The sequence below is a fragment of the Carcharodon carcharias genome, chromosome 5, assembly GCF_017639515.1.
Source record: "Carcharodon carcharias isolate sCarCar2 chromosome 5, sCarCar2.pri, whole genome shotgun sequence".
Lineage (NCBI taxonomy): Eukaryota > Metazoa > Chordata > Chondrichthyes > Lamniformes > Lamnidae > Carcharodon > Carcharodon carcharias.
This window is the reverse complement of record NC_054471.1, coordinates 133,848,342-133,872,979: the sequence shown is the minus strand read 5'-3', so window position 1 is coordinate 133,872,979 and position 24,638 is coordinate 133,848,342. Positions and strand designations below refer to the sequence as shown.

General features: G+C 43.7%; 1 protein-coding gene across 1 annotated transcript in view; it reads left to right on the top strand.

Moving 5' to 3' along the window:
• Nucleotides 1-24,638, top strand: part of rfx6 (regulatory factor X, 6) — a 102,950-nt gene that overhangs the window by 35,161 nt on the left and 43,151 nt on the right. Inside the window, exons 15-16 of the mRNA XM_041187401.1 lie at nt 2,819-2,941; nt 19,058-19,264. Of these exons, the coding sequence (XP_041043335.1) occupies nt 2,819-2,941; nt 19,058-19,264 (330 nt within the window). The remainder of the gene's footprint in view (nt 1-2,818; nt 2,942-19,057; nt 19,265-24,638) is intronic.

Sequence of the window (24,638 nt, the reverse complement as noted above, 5' to 3'; positions counted from 1 at the left end):
TGCGGCTTTCCTGTCATATGTACAGGAGAAATTTCAATCCCTTTAGTGTATCTAATTTTTCTTTCATAGTTCTCTAACAGTACTATGGATCTGGCAGCATTAAAGTATTTTACTGACTAAACACAGTAAGTGCTGGAATTACTCAGTGGGTCAGAGAGCACCTGTAGAGAGAGAAACAGAGCTAAGAGGCTACAAAGTGCTGCTCCAGTGCCACTGGAGCACCTGCTATGGACGGCAGAGGCCTCAAAGTGGTGGGCACATAGCTTCTGGCTACCTCTGGTGCAACTTGTGTGGTATATCAGGCTTCCCAGAAGGAAAAAGCAGTTTGGACCAGTACTCTTATTTCCCAGTTTTTACAGTTTTTTCCTTCTGGGTTGGCAGGGTGCTAGCACGGGCATGCCTTACATTAACCAGAAGCTTTGAAAGTGAGCGGATTGTGACATTGAACAGCTTGTCAGGCTGATTTGACACTTTTGCCAATTTAGAATGTGCAGTTCTAGTGAATGTACTGTCCTGAATGCTCCCAGCTGAATATGCATTCAGCTGTGCCAGAATTTCCCACTAGTGCTATTTAAAGGGTTAGTCATCCAATTTGCAGGAGACATGTGTTTGACTTGGTTTTGCAGAGTTTGTAATATGGTCCTTGTTGGGTTTTGAAGGGAGTGCTGTTGCTGTTGGCATGGAGGTCAGAGGAGTTTTCTGCCCTGTGTACAGAAGGCCTTCTGGAGTTCTGGGCCTGTAGTTGTAATTCAATGCCAAATATGTAGTATAACGGTACTTTACCTTTAATAAAGTCCCATTTTTATTATATTAAGCAGTACTGAGTAAAATTATATACCTTTTATTGGCTCATCCTGCAAGGGATTTTTTATCCATTCACGGGATGTGGGCTTCATTGGCTGGGCCAGCATTTATTATCCATCCCTAGTTGCCCTCGAGAAGGTGGCGGTGAGCTGCCTTCTTAAACTGCTGCAGTCCATGTGGTGCAGGTACACCCACAGTGCTGTTAGCAAGGTAGTTCCAGGATTTTTACCCAGCAACAGTGAAGGAATGGTGATATATTTCCAAGTCAAGATGGTGAGTGACTTGGAGGGGAACTTCCAGGTGGTGGTGTTCCCATTTATCTGCTGCCTTTGTCTTTCTAGATGGTAGTGGTCATGGGTTTGGAAGGTGCTGTCTAAGGAACTTTGGTGAATTCTTGCAGTGCATCTTGTAGATGGTACACACTGCTGCTATTGTACTACTACTCAAGATTTTATTATAATTCAGACATTTTGAAACTAACAAAATGTGGAAGTATCTGCTGAATCCTGCAGATGATTGAACGATGGACACCATAGTAGTTGAGCCCAATCTGGTTCTCGTTTAATATTTATCCATGCAGTTTCCATCTGAGGGGGTCAATTAGTAATACTCGGAGCAAGGATCCTGACTGACTTGGCTGCTTCCACATCCAGAATTTATTTGTAGAGCCATGTTGTTGGTCTGCTTGGGGTCAGTTAAATCAGCACAGACTGGAGATCAAACCAGAGAACAGGATTTTGAACTCCTGCTGGGGCAAGAAGCAGAGGTGTGAAGGAGCTGAAAATAGCCCCACCAACTGGTGTGCTAGTTCTCTGACGATCCTGCCCTAGACATTTTGCAGGGATGGGGTGTGGGGGGAGGGGCAGGGATACCCACTCGCACAATGTGGGTAACCAAATTGGCTCATTAAAAGCCTACTGGAGCCAATTAAGATGCCGAATGGTATTTTTTGGTCAACCTCTGGGTTCCCACGGGCTACAGGGCCCAATTTACAAGCTTCGATGTGGCCTCCCAGCAGCTGACCAGGGGCCAGTGCTCCATGAAGGCAGCTCCTCCCTGCTTGCCTAGGCATGGGAGCAGACATATGCCACCATGTTTTTTTTTCAAATTTAAATTGAAGATTTAAAAGTTGGACCACCTCCATCTTGAAGCGTACTCTCCCTTACCTACCCTTTATTGCAGTTTACTGCACATTTCAAGTTGAAAAGTGTATGATTCTTGGTCCAGCTTCGAGAACTCACCCACCACCCTTATTTGGATGGTGAACCCATCTCCAGGCCAATTAAGGGAGCGCCCCTTTGAAAATCATATTGAGCGACTCTTCCCTGGGTGCAGTTTTGACTTCTGGAATCTGTCCTGACGTCTGTTTCCTACCCCCAGAAGGGGACGTCCTGCCAGACAGCCTATTGGTCTGCACATTGAGCCATTCAGGGTAGCTTATGATTCCATTTCTAAACAGTGGCTGCTCAGAAGAACATCAAGCAGAGCCGTCATTGAAGAATAAGATAGGCATTTTCCCTTGAAGAATCAGCACAGTATTAGTTCCTGATCCCAGTCTGGGGAGTTAATTTTGAAGAGATCAGCTATTCAACTTACAAAAGTATTGTGCACATCTCACTAGAAAGTGCTGTTTATAATTCTTCAACTATGAAAGAATTTTTGATTCAGGCATAGACACCTTTTCAGAACAGGTATGTGATGTCATTGAAAAAAGTTTTAAGAACAGAAAGCACCACACAAACAAATACGCAAAGTATAAATATGTACCTGCTTTGTTGCTGAGGTTTGCCTTCCTTTCATCAGCATTTCTTTCATGTAATTAGTCGTTAAACAGTCTGTGAGTGCAGTAAACAATGTAAGAGATAGTCGAACCTTACAACTGATTAAGGTCAGAATTAAAAAAACAGTGCCTTGTTTGAGATAGAAGGTTCAAACAATGATTTTTATTTTCCCTGCTTCTTAAAGTGAGCAGATGGTCACTGAGATAACTTTGCTTCACTCCCTCTCCTCCTAGGTTCCTTTCACCTAATCCGAATGCTGCTAGATGAATATATTCTACTAGCCATGGAGACACAGTTCAACAATGACAAGGAGCAGGAGCTACAGAATCTCCTAGACAAATATATGAAAAATGCAGGTACTTTAAATAAAGAAGGCAAATAATTTCCTTATGAAATTGTGAAATCTTCTAGCCATGCTTTTCTGCTACTAAGAAATAAAGCAAATAGGGTTGCCTTGCTTTTACCATGTCTATTGAAATGAGGCAAGCTAGAGGCAGGGTCAGGTAGTATCATTGCTAGAGCTCTGAAGTTTAATTATTGATTTTATTTACTCATTCATGGGACTTGAGAGTCACTGGCTAGCCCAGCATTCATTGCCCACCCTATTTGCCCTTAAGAAGGTGGTGGTGAGCTGCCTCCCTGAACGGCTGCAGTCCATGTTGTATAGGTATAACAGTGATGTTAATGAGGGAGTTCCAGGATTTTGACCCAGTGATGGTGAAGGAACGGCGATATAGTTCCAAAGCATGTGGCTTGGAGGGGAGTTTAAAATTAATTAGAAACCTTAAAAACTAATGCTTCCACATCATAAGGCCCAGATGTAACTGCAGAACAAATTTCTCTTCGTATAAACTCAGGACTTTTAATGCAGGTACCCTTCCAGACAGCCCATTCAAAAACTGAACTGTTTATCTGTCCTAGGCTGTTCTGTTGGAGATTCTGTTGCATCTTGTAGTGTAAAAGAGTTGAATTAAGTCAGTAAACATCTCAGCATGATGAGATTTCCAACTTTGAGTGTGAATTGGATGCCTCACTTGGTAGGAGCATGATGCTTGCAAATTATCCCTTGAATATTTTACTTTGCCAATGGGTCTCATCAAGAATGCCTATGTTCAGCTAGAAGCTGCAAGCTGTGGTGTAACTTATTGGTTCAGGTAGGCAAGGTGCCAGTTCCCCTGAGAATAAGCTTAAAATTATACAAGCGACCCCTTTAAAGAAGAGCGCATTAAATAAATTTTAAAGGAATTTTTTTGGGGCTTCCCGGATAGGTATTAGGCTAGACTACTTGGTGGAGCCCAGTTCTGTCACATAGTGGTTTGTTACAACTGGTCTCAGCAGACATCAGTGCGGCTAGTGACCATTGTGACAGGTGAGGCATATGATATATGTGGTTGCATATATAATATGACAACACTGGATCTCCAGTCATTGTTTGTCCCATAGTCATGTTTGAAAGAATAACACAGTTACTGATAAGTTTAATGTTTTAACATACATGAAGTGCTGCTAGGATGAAGAAGTAGTAACAAATAGGTAAATATACAGTTGACCAAACAAGAAGACATTTGCCAGGCACAACGAAGGATGAAAAAAAGGTCTGCATTTACAATGGACCAATGAATAAGATGAATTCCTTGTGCCTCACCATAACAACATGGTCAATACACAAAAGCAAAGCTTTTAAAGTTATTGTTTGATGAAAATATACTTGGAAATAGATTTTTATTCCAGAGCAATATTTTTTCAATTGATTTTTAGCTTGACAAAGTGAATAGCATCTTAAAAATGCAGTGAATTCCCAAAATGATAGAATAAAATAATTTTTATTATCTTTGTAAACATTGAGCCATGCATTCTGATTGAGACAAGCTACAAGACTTTCAGCAATTCTTATCTCCAAGGAGATGGTTGCACACTTCTTCCATAGGCAATTGATGAGTTTGCCTAATCAAGCTATGTTGTTACCATGGCAACAGGCCCTTCTAGCATGCACCAACGGACAAAAAATTAGATTCTATAGTGCCACTGGAGCCAGCACTATGGAAGCTGGAGGTTCTCAAAATAGCGTGAACTCCCCATGTTTGGAAGGTGATAATGCAGGCATGCTGTACGTGCACCAGAAGATTTGACAGTGGGCAGATCATGATGATAACAGACTCTCAGGCTGATTTGATGCACTCCTGCAAGCTTAGATTGAGCGGAACTAGTGAATGACCTGTGCTAACCACTCTTGAGGGACCCTCCACTTGTGTCATTTAAAGAATCAGCCCACCAGTTTGCAGGTGAGGTGCTTACTTGCTTTTGCACTTGCAGTTTTTATGGGAATACTGTAATGTGTTATTGGAGGTGTCTGGTTTATTGCTGGATTTGGAAGGGAGAGTTGCTACATCCTGATGGGGAGGTCAGAGGAGTTATGCAACCTGTCTTCAGAAAGCCTGCTATGTGCTGTAGAAAGCCTTTAAGGGATATCAGCATGAAATCACCAGGAGGCAAATGTGTCATATGATTAGTTTCACTTTTACTTTGAGCAGAGCACAGACACAGAGGTCTGTCTTCATGCTTTATACCTTTGTTTAACTGTTCTCATGTTCCTAACCTCAGTAAGTGAACCCACAATGTGCTTACTAAATCCCTTATGAGCAATTGATGCCTTGTGTCTTAGACCACAAATAAGCTCAAAGTATTATATTATTACAATAACATGGCATGGTGATCAGCAGTGGCAGCAAGATTAAGTACAGGTATGTGAACAGCCTTGAATCATACTACATGGCATGAGACAGCCCTTGATGTTTTGGTCAGATCGCAATGAGGTCGCAACAGCGGAGCATATTGAAAATACAGCAGGTGACTGCGAAGAAAAGCTTTGGAGACATAGTACTGAGGTAGTGCTCAAGTAAAGAGCTGGTAAGCAGACGGATTCCTCATGGTGAAATTGCAGCACATAGCCTGTCAGCTCCATGAGGTGAACACTGTGTAGTGAGGACCAGCATCAGGTAAGCTCATTCAGGAAAGGCAAATGACCAGGGTGTGGGCCGATTGATAGAGAGCGAGGTAGAGTCAAACAAAAACAAAAAAAGCCATCATAAAAATCAGGCCAGAGAGGGTTGCAATTATAACGGGTGGCTTCAGGAGTTACTGAACAATAAGAAGCAAGGACGCCATTATCCCGTGGTGATTTCCTGCCACAACTCGTCTTTATGGATGGAGCTTCGGAAAAGCGCATGAAAGTGGTCACAGCGACACTCATACCAGGTACTATAGAAGAAGGAAGATTGAAGGGGTGTTGTCAGAATGTCCACAAAATTCCCAAATTTGAATTGGGATGCAGCTGACCTATTACCTGAATGTGTCAGGTTTAACAGAAAAAGAGTTAAAGAGTCCCAAAAAGACATGGACTACATTAAAAGACTGGTTCAGAGTCAGGTTAAACTTCCTTATTGATCAACTAGAGTTTATGTCATTTTGACAACAGCTTACAGAATCCATAGACTGCTTTATGAGCAGGCCCAGAGAAAAGGGCATGTACTGTGATTTTTCAAATACAGACTTGTTGAGTTGGTGATGGTATCCACTCCCATGGAAGTGTTCCAGAAAGGGCTGCTAGACAGGCCCAAACATATAGTATCAAAGAGCTACTCGAGGATGGATGCAAGTACGAAGCAATCCTTGTAGGTCAACAAAGCTTACAGGTTCTAAGTACAACCCCAACTGTTGACACACTCACTAGAACATGCAAACCGAGAAAGACATGTGGAAAGCGTGGTCTTCTGCACTCATCAAGGAAATGCCTAGCTTTCCATCAATTCTGTAAGATATGTGGAAGAAAGGGCCATTGGCAGCAGCAGTGCACTAGAGCAAAGGTGCAGCTACAAAGAGCCATGCACTGATCCAAACTGACCGTACACAATGGGTATCTTCAAGCAATAAGAATGACCATGCAGTATCCCTTCAGAAACATATACATGAGGTGATTGACAAACCATAAAACCACAACGAGATGAAAATTGATGAACACATGTTTCACACTGTCAATCCCATGGAAAATGTGCACGCCATCAAACTGTCTGAAGTGCTTGCCAAGGTTCAAATTATCTGCCCTTTGAAAGTTGGTAACTATTCATTATTGGCCAAGATTGACACAGGGGCAAGTGCCAACATACTACCTCTGTGCATGCTAAAAGACATGTATTTACAGATGTGGAAGGCCATGGCAAAACCTACTACTGTCAAACTTTCTGCATACAATGATTCACTAGTTCCATGTGCAGGAACCATAGTCCTGGAGTGCAAGTACAGTCAATCCTCCTGGGTGTCACAGATGTTCTACGTCATGGAAGCTAAAGGCCAAGTGATTGCAGGTCTACCAGCATGCCGTGGCCTCACACTGGTAACAATCCATGGAATCAGTCAGACATCACAAGGCAGACCAACCTCAGAAACTATTCCTATCACCTCAATTCATAACCTAACATCAAAATATCCAGAATGTTTTAACAAAATTGGCAGTTTCAAGGGAGCTGCAACATTACACTTACAGGAGAATGCATGTTCATTAATTGATCCACCATGTAAGTATAGCATCCACATACAAGACATTTTAAAGATCAAACTAGACAAAATAAAGAAGGATAGAATCATTAGTGTACAGAAGCACACAGATTGATGCAGCTCACTCACATGTGTCATAAAGAAGTACAGGTCATTAAGAGTATGCCTCAATCCAAGACACTTAAATACAACTTTGAAGAATTGTCCTTACAAAATGCCCACAATTAGAAGAGTTAAATCCAAAATTTGAAGATGCAAAATTCTTTTTGAAGCTTGATGCTTGATGCCAGGTCAGTACATCTCATGGAGAAGTCCCAAGAGCTGATTACATTTCATACCCCATTCGGGCAGTACTGTTTCTGATGACTTCCTTTCAGGCTATCTGTTAGCCAGGATCTCTTTCAAGCTCGTATCAAATGCATTACATGCATTGGGCCAGGATGGATCTGTATCGCATATTATATCACTGTTATAGGAAGAACAAAGCAAGAACATGACCACAATCTGCATTTGTTAATGCAAGCGGCACACAATGAAGGATTGGTGTTCAACAATCTGAAATGTGACATCAATGTGTAGCAGATCAATTTCTTCAGTTCTATTTATTTCACTGCTGACATATGTCCTGATCCAAGTAAAACAGGAAATGAAAGCCCTGGCAACACCTCAAGACAAGGATGATTTTTGAAGACATCTTGGTCTCTTTAATTTCCTGTCTCCATATATTTCCCAATTTCGCTCAAAAATCTTCATCACTAATGGTATTGTTGAGAAAGGATGTGCCTTTCCTATGGCATGAAGACCACCAATACCTCTTTGAAGCACCAAAACAGTCATTATCAGAAGCATCAATATTGCAATTTTATGATCCTAGGGAGACAACTACCCTGGAGATAGCTGCAACACAAAGGTCTGGGCAGAGGCATATTATAAAAAGGCAAACTGATTGCATTTACTTCAAAATCTCTGTCCAAAATGCATTCCAATAGCTCCAACATTGAGTGGGAAATATCAGCTTTGCTGATATATCCTTAGACCTACAAGCTGACATCAAGCTTGAAGATGTTCTCCAAATTGATCTGGTACATTTGTGCAGTGCAAATGCCAGCAGCTACAAGAAGAAACAAAAAGAAATGTGCCATGTCATCCAGTCTTAGTTTCACTTTTGCTTTGAGCAACACACACACAGCTCTGAAATTTTCAAGTTTTATACCTATGTATAACCGTTCTCATGTGCTCAGTATTAATAAGCAAACCTACAATAGGTTTACCCAATCCCTTATGAGTGGTGCCTCTTGTCTTATACAGCAAATAAGTTTAAGGTATTAGAACTTTATAATAACATGACATTATGGAGGCTATTGTTGCAATCGCTCTTAGTCTGCAACACAACGGGCAATTAAGCTGAGGCTGCAGCGAGGGAAAGCTCTGCACAGGGACAGGAAGATGAGGAGGGCTCAGGAAGTGATCGCAAAACTGTACCATCTTCCAGAAAAAGACCTGCAGCATCACAGTAGAATGAGAGCGGTGCTTCCAGTAGCCATGAAGATCACCAGCCCTCTCAACTTACAAGCAGCCAGATCCTTCCAGGAAAGCGCAGACATCATAGCCAAAATTTGCTAGTTTGCTGTCCTTCACTACATCTGTGAGGTGACTGAGGCCCTGTACACCAGGAGGAGGGACTTAGGATAGACAGATTCCCAATGGTGCAGGGAATCATTGACTGTACAAACATGGTTCTGCAGGCACCATGTGTTCCACTACATTAATTTGCAGTTCAAGTGCAAACCTAACCAGAGCATCATGTTTTTGAATGCCCGGCATATAGGCAGCAGCCATGATGTCTTTATCCTGAGCAGCCCACCAATGGAGATGGCGGCATACTGGAAATGTCATAAGACTCGTAATCCACAAACCTGGGAATAATGCATTGGCAAGTGGGGAGGGGGGTGGGGTATGTTTATGTTGGGTGCCCAGCTCATCTCCTTCCCACCCATTCCTGACCAGTTCCCCATAATACGGGGGAGTGGGTGGGTGGGTAAGATGCCTATTCGGCCACCCGCCTTTAGGCCTGTTGAGGCCCTTAACTGCCCAATTAATTAACTAACTAAAGGCCTCAATCTACCCCAACTGCCACAAAACACTGGGCAGTGGCAGGCTGATTTTGAAATGGCATTTTTGAAAAGGCAGGGAGGTGGTGGGGCTCATCAATCGGTGGGTGCCCTGTGCGCACTGCAGCACTCCCCCAAAGATGTCGTCCCCCCTTTTCGTTCCTCACTGCCTGCCCTCCAGGACCTTCCCCCCAACTCCTTCACCCCACTCCTTGTGGTCTTCGATCACTCCCTGCTCCAAAAACCCAGGACTTAACTGTTTCCAGTCACCATTGCTCTTCTTCCTGTGCCTCCTTTCATTTCCAGCAGCACTCAGTACGGAGTTTTGGTACTGCCAGGACTGCTAGAACTGCCAGCCAATCTTTTTGGCCAGCAGCTCTTGATGGTGGGACTTCCTGTCCACTGAGGGGTGGAAGTTGGAAACCGAGCTTGTTTGGCCATGCCCCACCCCACCCTTCTGCATGTTATCACTGCAGGGCAGGATTTTTGAAAGTCAGTCTATTCCATAAAATCTGGACCCTAGAATTGAAAGCTACTCTCAGTAATGGTGACCATAAAACTATCAAAGGTTGTTGTTTAAAAAACCATCTGATTCACTAATGTCCTTTAGAGAAGGAAACCTGCTCTCCTTACCTGGTCTGGCCTAAATGTGACTCCAGGCCCACAGCAATGTGGTTGATTCTTAACTGCCCTCTGAAGTGGCCTACTAAGCCACTCAGTTCAAGGGCAACAAATGCTAGGTAGCAATGCCTACATTCCATGAAAGAATAAATAAAAATTTCCATTGTCTTCAGACTACCACAGTATGGATACCCTCTATCCACATGGCTCATACTCCCCTACGCCACCCAAGGACAACACACACACAATGCAATCCATGCTGCCACCAGGAATATGTGGAGCAAACCAGCTTTATTCTGAGCAATGGTTCCACAGCTGGGACCACTCAGACTGAGCCTTTCAATATCCACAAGAGTGTGACTCCAAACTCATGATGGTCTGCTGCATCCTCCGCCAATATGAGCACACAGCCATTGCCAGCAGGCACAAGGAGGTCATCTCGAGTGGAAGTGGAGGAGACAAGGAGGAAGCATCTGGAACCCCTTCACTTGGATGCGCTGTCCATGCGCACCTACTTTGATTCCAGCTCCCTTAGGATGTCATCCCTTCACTTCCTTTGCTCCACTATTCCCCACTTTCCCATTTGTGTGCAATAACCTATTACAGTGTCCTCTTGGACTAAGTCCTGCAATAAAAACCAACAAAACAACATTATCCAACAACACATCCAATAATATAAAAAAGCTCTTGTGCATTCCCTTAGTGCTTGTTTTGTGGGTGCCTTTGCCTGTCCTAGTGCTCCCATGCAGTGCTACCTCAGCAGCTGCATCATAGGCTGTTGACTTTCACTGGGGGAGATTGCAGATGGCCTTGAAGGATGCTCTTGAGCAGCTCTGGACCTTGACATCTGGCTTCAGACTGCACAGCCTCAGCATGAGTTACAGCAGTCTGGTCTGCCTGGCTGATAGGCAATCACAAGGGTACTGGCAGAGTTGGAGTGGTGGCAGCAGAAATGCTGTTTTTCAGAGACAGTACAGCAGGTTCATGCTGCATGGACCCACTGCCACTCCCCGGGGCAGGGCCTCACCAATCCTAGTAATCTGTCACAAGACAGATTGCCTGGACTATTGTGAAAGCCTGCAAGTTCCTTTGAGCACTGAGATCCATAACCATTATGGAATAGCCTGAACTTGAATGGCAGCAAACATGGATCTCATGACCCCTTTTCTGACTTACACTGCAGAACTGACATAATGGATGTTATGATGCAATGGAAGCTGAGACAGCGGCCACCAGGTACTGCATTATGGGTGAGTCAGCAAGTCATGGAGATGAACACCACTTCCACGATGGAAAGGATGGGCTCCAAACCCTGCATGTGGCCGTGTGTTATATTGAAGCTGGGTCCCTCATACTGGTCCTTGACAATGACAACAGGTATTGTGGCAGACCTGCCACTGTACCAAGCATCACTGTTTCCATGATCATCAGCATTCTTTTATATGTCAGAGGACAGATTGGGGTGCAGTGGTAATGTCAGTGGACTAGTAATCCATAGGCCCAGGCTACATGGGTCCAAATCCCACCATGGCAGCTGGTGAAATTTAAATTCAATTAATTGGAATTGAAAGCTAGTCTCAGTGGCAGTGACCATGAAACTATCATTGATTGTTGTAAAACCCATGTGGTTCACTAATGCTCCTTAGGGAAGGTCTACATGTGACTCCAGGCCCATAACAATGTGATTGACTCTTAATTACCTCTGCAATGGCCTAGCAGCACTCAGTTCAAGGGCAACAAATGCTGGCTTCATCACAAGAAAGAAAAAGTGATAGTGCTCCTTTCTCGGAGGTCTGTAGTAGATCTTGCCCTTCTTCAGGACACTACAGTGACTGACAATTGACAGCTCTTGGCCATCTGAAATCAGAAAATCAGAAGGGGCTAGTTGGGGGTGGGGAAAGGAGGCCTGAGGGATAGGAGCAGTGTCAGTGGTGTGGTGGTATGAGGGAAATGGGGGTGCAGGTTGTGAAAAGCAAGACGCTCATGTTCACACAATCTGCAGCTTACACTTCATGCTGAATGGCAGGGTGAAGGATGAAGGCCAATAAGGCAGGAACTTACTATCATCCTGAATGTTCCCAATGGCACCAGATGCAATGGCCTCCTGTGGGAGTCAACCCCATGATGCGGAGAATAGTCTCTACTTGCAGTCCCCCTCTGGTTCTGCTTTGCTGCCTGTGGTATGGGCAACCTGCAACCTTGTTCTCCAAGAGAGAGTGAGGAATGTCAGTGATAGTGTTGCAATATGGTTGGGTGTTTTGCCTGTCATCGCTGAATAGCCGGAACTACATGGAAGCTGCGATCGATAGATGTGAGGCTGATTTTATTGGTGGGTATATGATGGTGAGGTGGAGCATCTGAGTTTTAGACTTGACTCCTTACTGCTAGGGAGTGTTGCTGGGTGAGTGACCTGTGTCTGGAGTATTGAACAGAAGAGAGGCTGATGTCGAGGTGGGTTGGAAATATCATTTGAAGGTGCATTCATTGATCCTGACCGCCCATGTGAGGTCATTGAACTTGTGGTACTGCCGCCAGGTCCTCGATATAAATTCAAGTTGTTGTTGAAAAGCTAACTCTTAATTTAAATTATAGTAGCAATTAATTAATGTATTATTATACTCTAATATTTTATTATTAATGTAACTGTTTTAAAATATATATATATAATCTAGAGTCAGAGGTCAGGAGGAGAGTTAAGGGGAGGAATGACCTTGGTGCTGAGGGGAGGGGGAGAGGGTTGCCAACTGTGATTAAATGTATTCCTGGAGGTTTCATCACATGGCATGCTCCCACTCTTCACCATTAGTCAGCCAACACATCCATCCTTGTCATGAACTGCCCTCCTATGCCAATTGGAAAGCAAAAACACCCATTACCCAATTGGATGATGCTTGGCTGTGAGCCAAACAGCCTTTTTCCCCCATTTTCAATACTTTTATATCTGGTAAAAAGAAACGTTCAAAGAATTAAAAAAAAACTGTATTTTTTAATGTCCCTATGGTTTTTCTCCAGGATTGCACGCAGCGGTGTCCTGGAGATTGATTTTCAATTCCTGAAGACCCCAGGCCAATCCTGGAGGGTTGGCAACCCTGGGGTGCAAGGGCAGAGCAGGGGAGGAGAGGAGGTCCCCCACAATGGGCCAAAGGAGGACAACCACCCCCTTACCCAATACCAGCCCATGCAGCTAAACCCTTTGGGCTTCCTGCATGATGTGGGCCTCCTGCCATCATGGGCAAAATTAGTGGCAACAGTGGGATGAGTCCCTTAAGTGGCCAACAATAGCCCCAAGGGTAGGTGAGCTGCCTGAAGCCTCCCCCAACCCTTGGCAAAATTTCAGACAGGTTAAGGGTGAGTGGGTAGGCAGCAGCAAGGCCATCTGCTGGATTTTACAGGCCCCCCTGCCTTCAAACCTGCCGGCAGTAGAACATAAAATCCAGCCCAGAAAATCAGAAACTGATGCTTTGCCAAAAATTGACACCCAAATCTAGGTGCTGTAAACATTTACCGAAATTCCTAATTCTGGCCCTTCTCTATCAAGCTGCATAGAAGACAGCAAATAAATGTTCAGAAATTGCAAACTTAAACTGGTAACATAAGTAGGTGGTAATCAGTATAATGAGAAAAGGAGGATTGCAGTCACACAATATATAAAGTCAACTTTTTCTCATTGGAGCATCGACAAGCAAATATTAATGAAAATTGTGACATAAGTGATTATTATAAAATGGACATATAGATCTCTCCCTGATTTTGTCACTGCTACAAGGCACTTAACATTGTAAGGCCACCACAGGCACGCTGCACATGGAGCAAAAAGTCTGGAATTTCATCCTTGTACTGCAATCAGCCCTGGATTTTGCATTGTGCTTATACTGGGGACAGAAAAGACTTGGACAGGCCCAGGGAGAGAGTGTCTAGATTACTCCTTATTCTGCTATGTGGCATTGGCTTAGCACTATCGTACTAGGCAAAAGAAAGCTGGAACAGAGGGCTACGCTGCTAGTGCAGCAATTCTTGGAACATCCCGAAACATGAAGTGATTGTCTTTGTCTTTGTTTCCATCTTTGGTGAGCTTCAGAGTTGAAAATTCTACTATCCTCTTCCTCTGTTACTTTGGTGATGATCTTAAAGCTGTCAGCTATTACTAGTGGAAATAGTGGGCTGAATGTTATTAGCCTGAAGAAGTGTCGTCACTGGAGCCAAAAGCAAGAGCCGATCCAATGGGACACTGGAGTGGCATTTTTGCCGGAGATGCCCGGTTATTGAAGGGACAGCAAGTCAGCAATCTGGGTCTTGTTTACTGCTGAGGCTACAGCATGAGGGAAAAGATGCCTCAGTGCCAAAGACATTTAAGTATTTCTGAGGAATCCAGGACTAGGTAGGCAGGCTCTGACGATCGTGGGGGTGGGTGGGGGTTGGGGGTGATGGAGGTTATTGCAGCAGTAGCGCGTGATCTTGGCTCCCAGAGGGCTCCTCCATGGGTCACAGATCTTACCTGGCAGTCTCCCCACGTGGTGGTAGCCCTCCCATTGGGTGGGAAGTGGCCTTTATTTGGGCTTTAAGTAGTTCAATTGGTCACCCACTAGGTGGTTGCACCACTAAGCTTCCTGCCGCTGGCAACATGCCATAGCAGCAAGAGGACTTCGGGCTTCCATCCAATTCAGCCCATTAAACTTATCAAAACCCTTCATAATTTTGAACACATCAAAAGGATCTCCCCTTAACTTTCTTTGTTCTACCAAAGTATTCCCGTTTCTTTTGTCTTCCCTCATACATAAAGCCGATCATTCCTAATGTTATTCCTGTCAATGTTGTTGTGTAACCCCACTGAGGATAAAAAGAGAAATATAATCCAGACTGATACTTCAGTGGAATACTGATGGAGTGCTGCATTGCTAGATGTGGCAAATTTCAGTTGAGACCTTAAATCAATGGCTGCTGTCTGTTCCTATGAATGTAAAAGGTCTAATTATTCAAACCAGAGCAGGGGGTTGTCCCAGTGTTTTTTCTTTATTCTTTCATGGGTTGTGGGCTTCACTGGCTGAGCCAGCATTTATTTCCCATCCCTAGTTACCCTTGAGAAGGTGGTGGTGAGCTGCCTTCTTGAACCACTGCAGTCCATGTGATGTAGATACACCCATAGTGCTGTTAGGAAGGGAGTTCCAGGATTTTGACCCAATGACAGTTAAGGAGCAGCAATATGTTTCCAAGTCACGGTGGTGAGTGGCTTGGAGGGGAACTTCCAGGTAGTGGTGTTCCTATCTATCGGCTGCCCTTGTCCTTCTAGATGGTAGTGGTCGTGCATTTGGTAGATGCTGTTGCAGGAGCCTTGGTGAATTCCTGCAGTGCATCTTGTAGATGGTACACACAGCTGCCTCTGTGCATCGGTGGTGGAGGGAGTGAATGTTTGTGGATGTGGTGCCAATCAAGCGGGCTGCTTTGTCCTGGATGGTGTCAAGCTTGTTGAGTGTTGTGGGAGCTGTACTCATCCAAACAAGTGGGGGAGTATTCTATCACGCTCCTGACTTGCGTCTTGTAGATGGTGGACAAGCTTTGGGGAGTCAGGAGGTGAGTTACTTGTCACATGATTCCTACTCTCTGACCTGCTCTTGTAGCTACAGTATTTATATGGCTAGTTCAGCTCAGTTCCTCGTCAAAAGTAACCTCCTGGATGTTGATAGTGGAAGATTCAGTAATGGTAACACTATTGAACATCAAGGGGTGATGGTTGGATTCTCTCTTGTTGGAAATCATTGATGAAGCAGCTGAAGATGGTTGTGCTTAGGACACTACCCTGAGGAAATCCAACAGTGGTGTCCTGGAGCTGAGATGACTGACCTCCAACAACCACAGCCATCTTCCTTGGTCCTAGGTTTGACTCCAACCAGGGGAGAGTTTCCTCCCGATTCCCATTGACTTCAGTTTTTCTAGGGCTCCTTGATGCCACACTCGGTCAAATGCTGCCTTGATGTCAAGGACAGTCACTCTCATCATACCAATTCAATATTGCTTCCTGTACCAATTATTTGGTCATTCATTCATTCAGTTTCTGTTTTTGGGACCTTGCTGTCTGAAAATTGTCCTATTTACTGACATAACAAACAATGAGTGCACTTCAAAAGCACTATTACTGTTGTAAAATGGTTTGTGATGTCCTAAGATAGGTTGAAGTGTCATGCACAATGCAAATTCTTTCTTTGGTAAACGTGTCCATCATTTTGCTAACTTTTAAGGTCCAAAAAACAGGTAATGAATGAATGAAATACCAGGTAAGCAGTTTTTGATGGCGTTGGTTGAAGAAGTGTTATCAGGACAGCAGAAGAGCTCTCGTCTGCTCTTATTTAAGCAGTGTAATGGAATAATTTTACATTACCTCTATCTAAACATGAATACAGGGCCTGCGTTATGTCTCTTAAAGACTGCACCATTAGCAAAGCATTGCTTCAGCACCAAACTGATCAGCCTAGATTGTTTGGTCAAGTCTATACTAGAGATTTTTCCTATATACTTCTGGTGCAGAGTTGAGAGAGTTATCACTCAGCCAAACCCACTGTTTAGTTCTGTGAAATAAAACTACTTGCGTCTGACCAGCCAAAACCACACCTCATCATAACGCACTATTGAGTTTCTTTCTGTTTCTCCAGCGAGAACTACCTTTGTCAGTTCGGGAATTGGCTTGCAGAGTTAGCTATAGCCAGAGAGGAAGAATGCTAGTTTCAGCCGTAAGTCTCCTGTATTAGGTCCCCTTACAGAGCCAGGTTGACTGGTAAATCAGCAGCACTTTGCTGAAGTATCATGGATCTAACTGGTTCAGAATTCAGGTTAGTGCATCTGCCATGACTTTTCCAATCTGCAGCTATATCTTTTTGAAACTACCTTGACTGCAGAGTTGCCTAGCTTATCCCTAGTAGGATGGTGATGTGTTGATTATCAAGAAACTGACAAGTTAGGTTTTGGCCCTTCTTCAGTGAACAGCCGGTATCAAGAACTGCTCATGAGCAAAATGGTAAGTGGAATAACTCACCATAAAACGTATGACTGCATTGCAACCATCTTCTTCACCACAATATGAGCACACCCCACTGAACTGTGGGGCTAGATTTTACTAGGGAGAGGGAGGTTGGAGTCCCAGGGGTAAAAATCAGGGAGAGCCCACCTCTGCTTGACTAGCTTGCCCACAGCTATTTAGCGGCTGCCGGCAGCAGTCTAGTCCCAGCAACGTTATCGGGAGAGGTGGTCACCATTGGGACTACAGCCAGTCACAAATAATGCATTCACCGATGGAGCCCAGAGTTTAAGGTAGATCTGGGGACTCGCCAGGGCCAGGCTGGCAGGTCTTAGTAATGATGGGCAATAGGGATGTGGGGGACCAGCATAGATAGGGCAGTTGGGCAGGGAAAACACGAGGGTGCAAAGTCCCGGGGAGGGCTCTGATGAACACGGGGCCAGTAATGGAGGTTCCACCCATGCTCCACATCCCCCCGCCCCACACTCGCCATTGACTGGCCACCTGTCCAAGCAGTGAAAACTTCTAGGTTGCAAACTTGGCATGGGCCATCTCACCATATGTTCAATCCAATAACTGACTACTTAAGGGACTCAATTGGCACATGGGCAGATGGGCCACCTGATGCATCTTCCTCCCCAATTTTATAGCCCACCCCTAGGGCGCTATTATTTATTATCTGACATTTGCCTTGGAGGTTTAAAACTTGATATCTCACACACATTATCGCACACAGAAACATTTGATACAGATGAAGAAAAAAACAATATAATTACAATCTGGAATTATTTCAGTCACTTTCATAGCAGGTAGTTTCTTGGATGAATTGATGCTTTAGCTGGAGTGGAGGGTTTGTAAAAGCAGATGATCCTCAGTAAAATGCAAGGCTTCTTGTAGTTGAATGTCCAGGAGGTTGGCTCTCAGGTGAACTTGGGGTGGGAACAGTTGGGGTAGGAATCATCCTAATTTCAAGGTATAGCTACATATTATTTGTAGCTATATGTAGCTGTCTTGCAGCTGGTTCAATGGCTTAAATGGTGTTTCTGATGGTATTTGTTTCAGAACAGCTTCTGCTGTTATATTTTTCAAAGCAGGTAATAAACATGGTTGCCTTATCCATGTGACCTGTGACAAATCCAAAGTCCTTTTCCAAATAGGTGGTGTGGTATATCGGTAATCCTCCTGTGTTGTGCCTTTTCAACACCCTGAGAGTATCGGACAGCCAAGGTCTTTGTGTTTTGGGATGAAGGGCCATCACAATACAATGAACAGTCAATGAGATCCACTTCATATTTGTCCAGCGCCTGTTGAGTTTTGTCATCTCTATTGCCCATGGTCTTTTCTGTTGATAGTCCTTAACAAACGGGATTTGTGAATTTCACAAGTGGCTGCGATTGACCATATTTTAATTACGTATTTGCCTGAGCTTTAAGACTGTCTGTAGCTGCATACAGCCAAGACACATAGTACACTACAATCATCTTAAACAGCTTTTGGTGTCCGCTTTTCAAAATGTAGTTTTAAAGTTTGTAATATCTTCATGCCTCGACTGGGCATGACACAATGGCAATAAAAGAAATACTGTATTGTAATTGTGATATCATGCACAGTAAGAAAACTCAGCTTTACAGTTAACTAGAATCATAGAATTATTGAACACAGTACAGAAGGAGGCCATTCAGCCAGTCATGTCTGTGCCAGCTCTCTGCAAGAGTAACATACCTAAATCGGGATTTGCAGCCAAAAATCCAATGACTTTGTGTGGGAATTCCTGGTCCCAAACCCCAGCCCCTATTCCAATTCCCAGTCTCTTCCCTGTAGTCCTGCAAACTTGGTCTTTTCAGATAATTAACCAATTTTCTTCTGAAGACCTCAATTGAATCAGCCTCCATACACTCTCAGGCAGAGCATTCCAGATCCTAACCACCCTCTGCGTAAAAAAAGGTTTTCTTCATGTCGCTGTTGCTTCTTTTTCCAATCACCTTAGATTTTAAACTTAATCTAGAAATTTCCTGGAACATTCTAACATTTCTCTTTGTTCTAATTCATGATATTTCCTTTGCTTATTTATTTCCTATAACTGATATAAGTAAACCGTTTTCAAGATATCAGCTTTAAAACATGATTAAGTGTTCCCTGCTGTTTCATTCCATTATTAAGTATTTTCCTGCTTACCTTTACAGATGCGAGTAAAGCAACATTCACAGCTTCACCAAGCTCCTGTTTTCTTGCAAACCGTAGTAAAAGCACATTGCTTTCTAATGATGCCATGGTAAAAAATGAATCTCTGGCAGAGCAGTCATACACATCTCTACCAGCAAGCCAACACAACATTGCTACTTGTATGACCACATTCCCAAATGCTGAAAATGACCCTCTTCAAATGGCAGGTAAGACAGTAGCCCTGTAATTTTATCAACACAGCTGTGTGCTTTAGATTAAATGTCTTTTGAACTGGTACACTATGTTCTGCATTCGAACCAGTTTCTGTGGTTACTTTAAATGACACAGTTAAAATATCCACTTCAATCCCAAGTACAAACGAAAAGGTGGGGGAAAAAAGCACATCCAGTGGTAGAAATTTGAAATAAATACAAAAAAAAACTTTAAGTATGCATTTAGACCTGCGGTTCATCTCCAACAATTTCGGTTCTCTCCCTTTGAAAATGCACTTTAAGTCTGAATGACAAAGTTATCAACGAAAGTTGCACTATTCCCCAAATTCATTCTTACTGCATTTGCATGTACTGGAGGCAACATATATTAATACACAGGACCCTGTTCTTTGTAGACAGAAAGAACTGGTACACAAATTGTGCCTATTTCAGATAAAAAAAAAATAAATGACAGCCATTCACTGACTCGTTCCTCAGGGCAATGCCTTGACCAATTAGGATCAAGCTGCTTGGTTTAAATTTCAAACAATGCTTCACAGTTAACTATCAGTCACCATCTGTGGTGCATTCACCATGGTAATGCCACTTGCCAACCATTCAGCACTCTCCTCACGTACAGCATAAATTGCTGTTTTCCCCCTTATATTGGTATTCTTATGAAGTGTCCTGATGAGCGCAAGATGAAAAGCTTTGACATGTCTCTTTTTTTAGCAATTACCATTTGCATTTGGAAAACTTAGATTAATAAATTAATTATGTATCCAAAATTGTACCAATAGGTATGGAAAGTCACTCAACCTATTAACCAATAACAATTTCTACAGCACCTTTAACATAACAAAATGTTCCAAGGTGCATCACAGAAAAGCAGAATTTGACACTGAGCCAGACAAGGCAATATTAGATCAGGTGGTCAAAACTTCGTCAAAGACGTTGGCTTTAAGAAGCATCTGAAAGGAGAAAGAAGGAGTGGAGAGGACTAGAGAGGAAATTCCAGAATTGAGGCGAGTGAAGGTATGGCCACCAATGGTGGAGAAATTAAAATTAGAGGAGCACAGATATCTTGGAGGACTGTGGAGATGGAGAAGATTATGGAGGTAGGGAGTAGAGAGGCCATGGTGGGCACTGAAAATAAGGATGAAAATTTTAAAATCAAAGAATTACTTAACTGAATGCTTATGTTAGAGAGCAATTATGTGATGGGTGAATTGAAGTTGGTGTGATCAAGATGATGACAATTTCACTAACTGATCTTAATATCTGGCTGACCGGAGCAACAAGCTGTTTGATCGGTTTGGCTATATTTTGCCAAGAAAATCTAGAAGAGCTCTTTAAAGTCCACTGAGATAAGTAATGATTTCCTTCTGGCTCTTTGTGGACAAATCATTTCCTCCATTTACTGCATTATTCAACTTCACTTTATATGATAGGACAAGAATCACTATCTTATCTAATTCTATGCAAAGAATTCTGAACTATTCTTTTTCTTGATTGAGGAGTAAATGCCATCCAAAGCTTTCTCTCCTTCAACGTTTCTTTACACTTTCCCCTCCAACCCTCCAATGACAGAAATGTTTCCCTCAAGTTTACTTCATGGAGATTTGTCCAACGTGCAATCCGCAGGCTAGACGTGGCCCGCAAAGTGCCCCAATGTAGCTCCCGGGGGTAGTTTTCAAAATGCTGGTGAGTGGAGTGGATGATCCTGAAAGGAACTGCTCCTTCAATCACAGGCCATTCCCTATCGCATTTGCTGTTCACGTGAGTCTATCAGCAGCAAATGTGGGAAGGAAGCAGTTTGTGATTGAAGGGGGAGCAACACTGGTGGCAGTGGGGGAGGAGGCTGCCATGCGGGGCCAGGTGGGGAAGGGGAAAAGGCTGCCATGCCATGCCAGGCCAGAAGGGGGAGGATGCTGCTCTGACATGCCAGGCCAGGAAAATTTTTAAATTCAGGCTGAGTCATAGAATGCAGCTGCAAAACTTGACCAAATCACTTAATGCCCATTTCCTGCACGTTGGATCTTCCCTTTTGAAGGGCCTCATTCATTAGCATTTGCTGCCAGAATCTGTTATTTATTTTTCCTCCTATTTTACTCATTTGCTGTGTAATTGATTTGCTGTTTTAGGAATTATTGGACCGTAACTTCCATGCTCCCCAGCATCGGAATGGGGGGAGTACCCCAAAGATGTACTGGGGAATCCCTCTTTACAGGTAAGCATTTGCATGGCAATTGCCCAGAAGTGCATACTTCCTCTGGGCAATTGCACTGCGCTGGGAACCATCCAAAAATACAATTTTAAAATGCAAACTTTGAATGGATCCAACAGGGTTACACCAAATAGTTACCCAGAAAAAGTTAGAATTAAAACCTCTTCTATCTTCTGGGTAATAATTGTAAAGACCCAGACCGATCTCCCCACGGGACTCCCCCAACAATCCCGACCCCCTAGGGAATTCCCTCACCCGCACGGGACTCCTGCCCCTACCCCCACCCCTCAGCGGGCCCGACTATCACCTCCCGGCCTGACCAGACTCCCCCACCCCCAAGGTCTGATCAGACCTCCATCCCCCGAAATATAACCCCCATCCCCTAATATCTGACCCCCCACCCCTCCCGAATGTCCAACTTCTCCCACCCCATCCCTATGAAAGAAACCCTCCCCCCATCCCCACCTGACTTCTGAACACCCCTACCCTCCAAATCCTATCCACTTACCTTCTCCCTGGCCTGTCAATTGCAATGGGACTTTTAAACGTACCTATTTTGCGGCAACTAGTGCCATAAAAAAGGGGGCATGCCCTCCTTCAATTCGATGGTGCTGGACTTCAGAGACAGCTGCACTGCCTGGATCTCATCCGGCCTGAGTCGGGAGATCGGGCTTGACTGGCAAGGGAGAAATTTTGCATAGGTAAGTAGGCACGAAGTGGCCACTCTGAGGAAGTTACGGCCCATATTAGACATTACCATGATAATGGAGTTGTTGACCAATCAGAGCATAATCAGTCACAAGGTGAATCCTAAGTTGGTTAAAAGCAAGATGAGAGATATTCGTGACTCGACAGAGTAGACAGGTTACAACAAGAATCAGATAAACTCTATTACAGAGAGCTTTTCAGGTGCTACATGCTTGATCAGGACTCTCCTCAGGAAGCCACACCCCCTGGATTGCCTGTGCTTAGGGCTCATTGGTCAGAGTCTCCAAGAACATCACGTGACCCCTGATGGACAGCAGGAGAAGCTAAACCTTCAGCTATGACATTTCCTCTTCCTTTAGTTATTTTTACAATTTCTATTTACAGGGAAACGTTTGAATATCCAACAACATATACATATGTACAACTTCAGATGATTAAAACGCAAATCTCTGAGGTGGTCTCCTTAAACAGCTAAAGTGGCATAGTTCTACCACTTGAGGTTCCTCAACAGGAGCGACAGGATCTAGAACAACAGCATGAGACACATCATGAGAAAGTGGCAGTTCTGGGTTTGGCAATTCTACAGAGACATTGGGCATGTCTATTCTAGGTCGATCTTCACCTCAGGAATTGACGGTTGACATTAATTATAGGGGGAATAGTTGGTTGTTGGAATGTCTCTCTAGCACAAATATAATCTACGTGCTTACGAATGATTCTATCTTCCACTTGTACTTGGAAAGATAATGGACCAGTTTCTGAGACAATGGTTCCAGGAACTCAACAAGGTCCACTTACGAAATTTGCATGAATACTGTGTCACCTACAGTGAATGTGCGAACTTTGCTGTGTATATTGTGGTTCAGTTTTTGATTACTCTGATTCTGCTCTACCTTCCTCTTTGAATTTGGAAACACCAGGCTTAACCATGTATGTAGGTGGCATTTCATCAATATTTCAGATGGTGTTAAACCCGTGGTCGAATATGGCATTGTTCAATAACTGATCGGAAAGCAGGAAAATCGAGATTCTAGAGTACATTCTAATAACCTTTACATACTAAACTTGAAAGTTTGTACAGCTCTTCGGCTAAGCCATTTGATGAGGGATGGTAATGGGATTGTTTTAATATGTCTGATTCCATTCAGATTCATGAATTTCTGAAACTCTGTGTTGGTGAAGGCTATACCATTATCAGAAATGATGATTTCAGGTAGGCCATGTATGCTAAAACAGTAACGCAGCTTCTCGATAGTTGAGCTTGATGTTGGCAATTTGCCTTTGCATACATCCATCTATTTAGAATGTGCATCTACAATCAACAAAGACATGATACCTAAGAATGGTCCTACCTAGTCTAACCCAGGGTCAACCAGGCCACTCTCATGGATGCAGGGGAGCTGAAACAGGCAACCTGGTTGTTGCTGACACTGGAGACAGTGCTTGACCATGCTTTCAATGTCACTGTCAATGCCTGGCCATCAGACATAGCTTCACACAAGCATTTTCATCTTCGATATGCCAGATGCGCACTGTGAAGCTCTGTCAAGAGTGGTTCTGTTCCTTGTGATGGAGCGACAACTCTTGACCTCCACAACAAAATTCTGTCTTGACAGCTTAGCTCTGTTTCTGGCTTGATCATACCCAGGAAGGACTTGAGTTCGGTTACATTGGAGGGTGAGGGTGCATCTTTCTCTTCTACTGAATGCAAACCCATGACATCCACCCTGTGACCCAGGTAAGTAACTTCTGGTGCTTGAAATGTGAATTTTTCCTTTAAATGTACCCCGGCTTCCATGAACCTCCTTAGCACCTCCTCAGGTTGGCCAGGTGTTTGGTCTTGGTTGACCCTATGATCAGAACATCATCTAGGTATACTACCACTCAGGGAAGTTCTGGCAAAAGACTCTCCATTGTCCTTTAGAAGATAGCGCATGCAGGCGATACTCTAAAGGGTAGGCAAGTGTACTGATAAGGACCCTTGTGTGTGTTAATAGTCACGTGTTCTCTCGATGTACTACCCTGTTCTAATTATTGGTAGGCATGGCACATATCCAACTTTGTATAGGACTTGCCTCCAACCAGCTTTGCAGATAAATTGTTTATCCTTGGAATGGGGCACTTATCTAGTTTTGCTGCCTTATTTATGGTCAATTTATAGTCCCCACAGATGTGAATGGTTTGGTCAGGCTTAACCACTGGAACTATGGGTGCTGCCCATTCTGAGAATTGGACAGGTTGGATGATGCCCAGCTTTTCTAACTGGCACAGTTCTATATCCACCTTCTCCTTCAATGCATAAGGCACAGGCCTGGTCTTAAAGAAATGTAGTGTCACCTGAGGATCCACATAAATTTCGGCCTACACGCCTTTTAGCTTCCCTAATTCATCCCAGAATACCACGTCGTATTTTGCTAGCATTTCAGGAATTCCTCCTGTTTTCAGATGAAATAT